Genomic DNA, 1,876 nt, shown 5'->3' on the forward strand with positions numbered 1-1,876 from the left:
GCTTCTCCCCTGTTGTTCTACCTCATGGAGTTCTTGATATTTCCAGACAATATTTCATCCTTTTTTCTTTTTTTTTATTGTGGGGACCAAGGGAGGGTAACAAAAACTGCTGTGGTAACTTGCTCCAGGCTGGCTTCTATTGGGAAGGAGAATTGAAGGAAAGCACAGGGGAGATTGCCCTTGGTTGAATGATAACTTCTCCTGGTCACAGCTCAAATGATGCAGTTCTTCAGCATCCCCTCCCTGATCAACCACCTTTCTTCCGCTGCATTTGCATCACCTTCCTCCTCTTCAACATACTCCTCCTCTTCAGCATATTCCTCTTCATGCCCTCCGCTCAATGCATTGCGTTCCTCATCCTGTTCTTCATTCCCATCTTCACCTGCCTGCTCTGGCAGGAGGTCACCTTGCCCACAGGCGTTCACTGCCTGCTTGCAGAAGGGACAAGTCTTGTTCCTGGGCCTGGTGTGGAACCAGGTGTCAATGCAGGAGCTGTGGTAAGCATGGGAGCAGGACAGGATCTTCAGGCAGTCCCCTTCCTTGTACTCTGCCATGCAGATGGCACAGCTCTCATATTTGTCTCCCTGCTTGTACGTGTGGAGCTTTATCTTGCACACCCTCTTGTACCAGCGTAAGCCAAGTGCAACTGAGACGGTGGCCGTAACGATGTAGACTATGTGCCTGAAATCCTGTATGACACAAGCTTTCTGCAGCACTTTAGCATTGTCTTGACAAGGCCTCAAGTTGTGTTTGGGTGGCAGGAGTCTGATGTGGGCCTTTTTGTTGCATTGCAAAGTCCTCTGCAGGTGGAGGGAGACTGATTGTCCGGTAAAGAGTGATGGTATCTTAATCAGCTGCTGGACTTCTTCGTCATCAGCCATCATGGTAGTCAGCTGCTCTGAATTCTCATTGTACACCACAGCAGTTTGGTAGCCAGCCTGCTGGGCGTGAAGGACCTTCTCAACAAAAGAGCAGTCATGCCCTTGGATGAGTGCAATATACCTCTCAGAGGCAGCCCGTGGTGCTGGCGGGTTCTCAAGGTCACGGCAAGCGTTTGGTGGGGTCACTCTCATCAAATACCCTGACATCCCTTCTGCTGGGAGCTGTGGCCCAAAGCAGGCAGGCAGGGCTTTGTAAGCAACACACCTGGAGCTCTCGTTGTAAGCCACGTAGCCAAAGGCTTCTGTAGGAGCAGCATTGTAGAGGCCAGCCACCACCACCAGAAGAAGCTGGAGCAGACAACTCATGCTGAGTGCAGTTGGGTGGCTCTGAGTACAGACTTCCAGGTTGTTCCCAAAGGAAAAGTGGAAGAAATAGTCACAGAGGATAAAATCCGACTTGGAGCCAGAGTAGGGTGGAGATCAAAACTGGCTTCTGCCCTTTCTGTTGGTTGGGAGGTTCTCAGGATAGAAGTTGCCTCTTTTGTTGTTCCCAGTTGCTAAGCAACAGCCTTACATCATCTCTGCAGATATGTGACATCACCCAGTGCCCTTTCCCTAGGCTGGCTCATGTAACATCACAGCTAACCTGCTTCAGCTTCTCTTTCTCCTCCTTGGTCTGCTCCACACACACGGCTTGGAGTTTCACCTCTCCCTGAGAGGACACTGATTGCAGTTTGCTGATGATGTGCAGGCAGGATAAATGAGCCTCCCCATCAGCTACGTGCCCACTGCAGCCTGGAATGCTTCACACTGGTGGCCAAAGCAATCCCTAGAAAACGTGGCAGGGTGGGAATGAGCCATTAGTCTCAGTCCACTGCTGGGGGAGTGTGAGAGCTCCTGCTGGTCTGGGGAACATGCACTTTTTTGTGATCTTTGACACCAAGCAAAATAAACTGCTTAGGATAAAAGGGGTTTGTTTCACTGGGAATAAGTCA

At 50.5% G+C, this 1,876-nt stretch overlaps 1 protein-coding gene across 1 annotated transcript; it reads right to left on the bottom strand.

Annotated features, from left to right (window-relative positions):
* Nucleotides 1-212: 212 nt before the first annotated feature.
* On the bottom strand, nucleotides 213-1,247 carry LOC127394163 (E3 ubiquitin-protein ligase RNF13-like). Its single transcript, XM_051639974.1, has one exon. The coding sequence runs from the start codon at nucleotides 1,245-1,247 to the stop codon at nucleotides 213-215; it is 1,035 nt and encodes a 344-aa protein (XP_051495934.1).
* Between the last annotated feature and the right edge of the window lie 629 nt (nucleotides 1,248-1,876).

Source organism: Apus apus, chromosome 24, assembly GCF_020740795.1.
Source record: "Apus apus isolate bApuApu2 chromosome 24, bApuApu2.pri.cur, whole genome shotgun sequence".
NCBI classification, from domain to species: Eukaryota; Metazoa; Chordata; class Aves; order Apodiformes; family Apodidae; genus Apus; species Apus apus.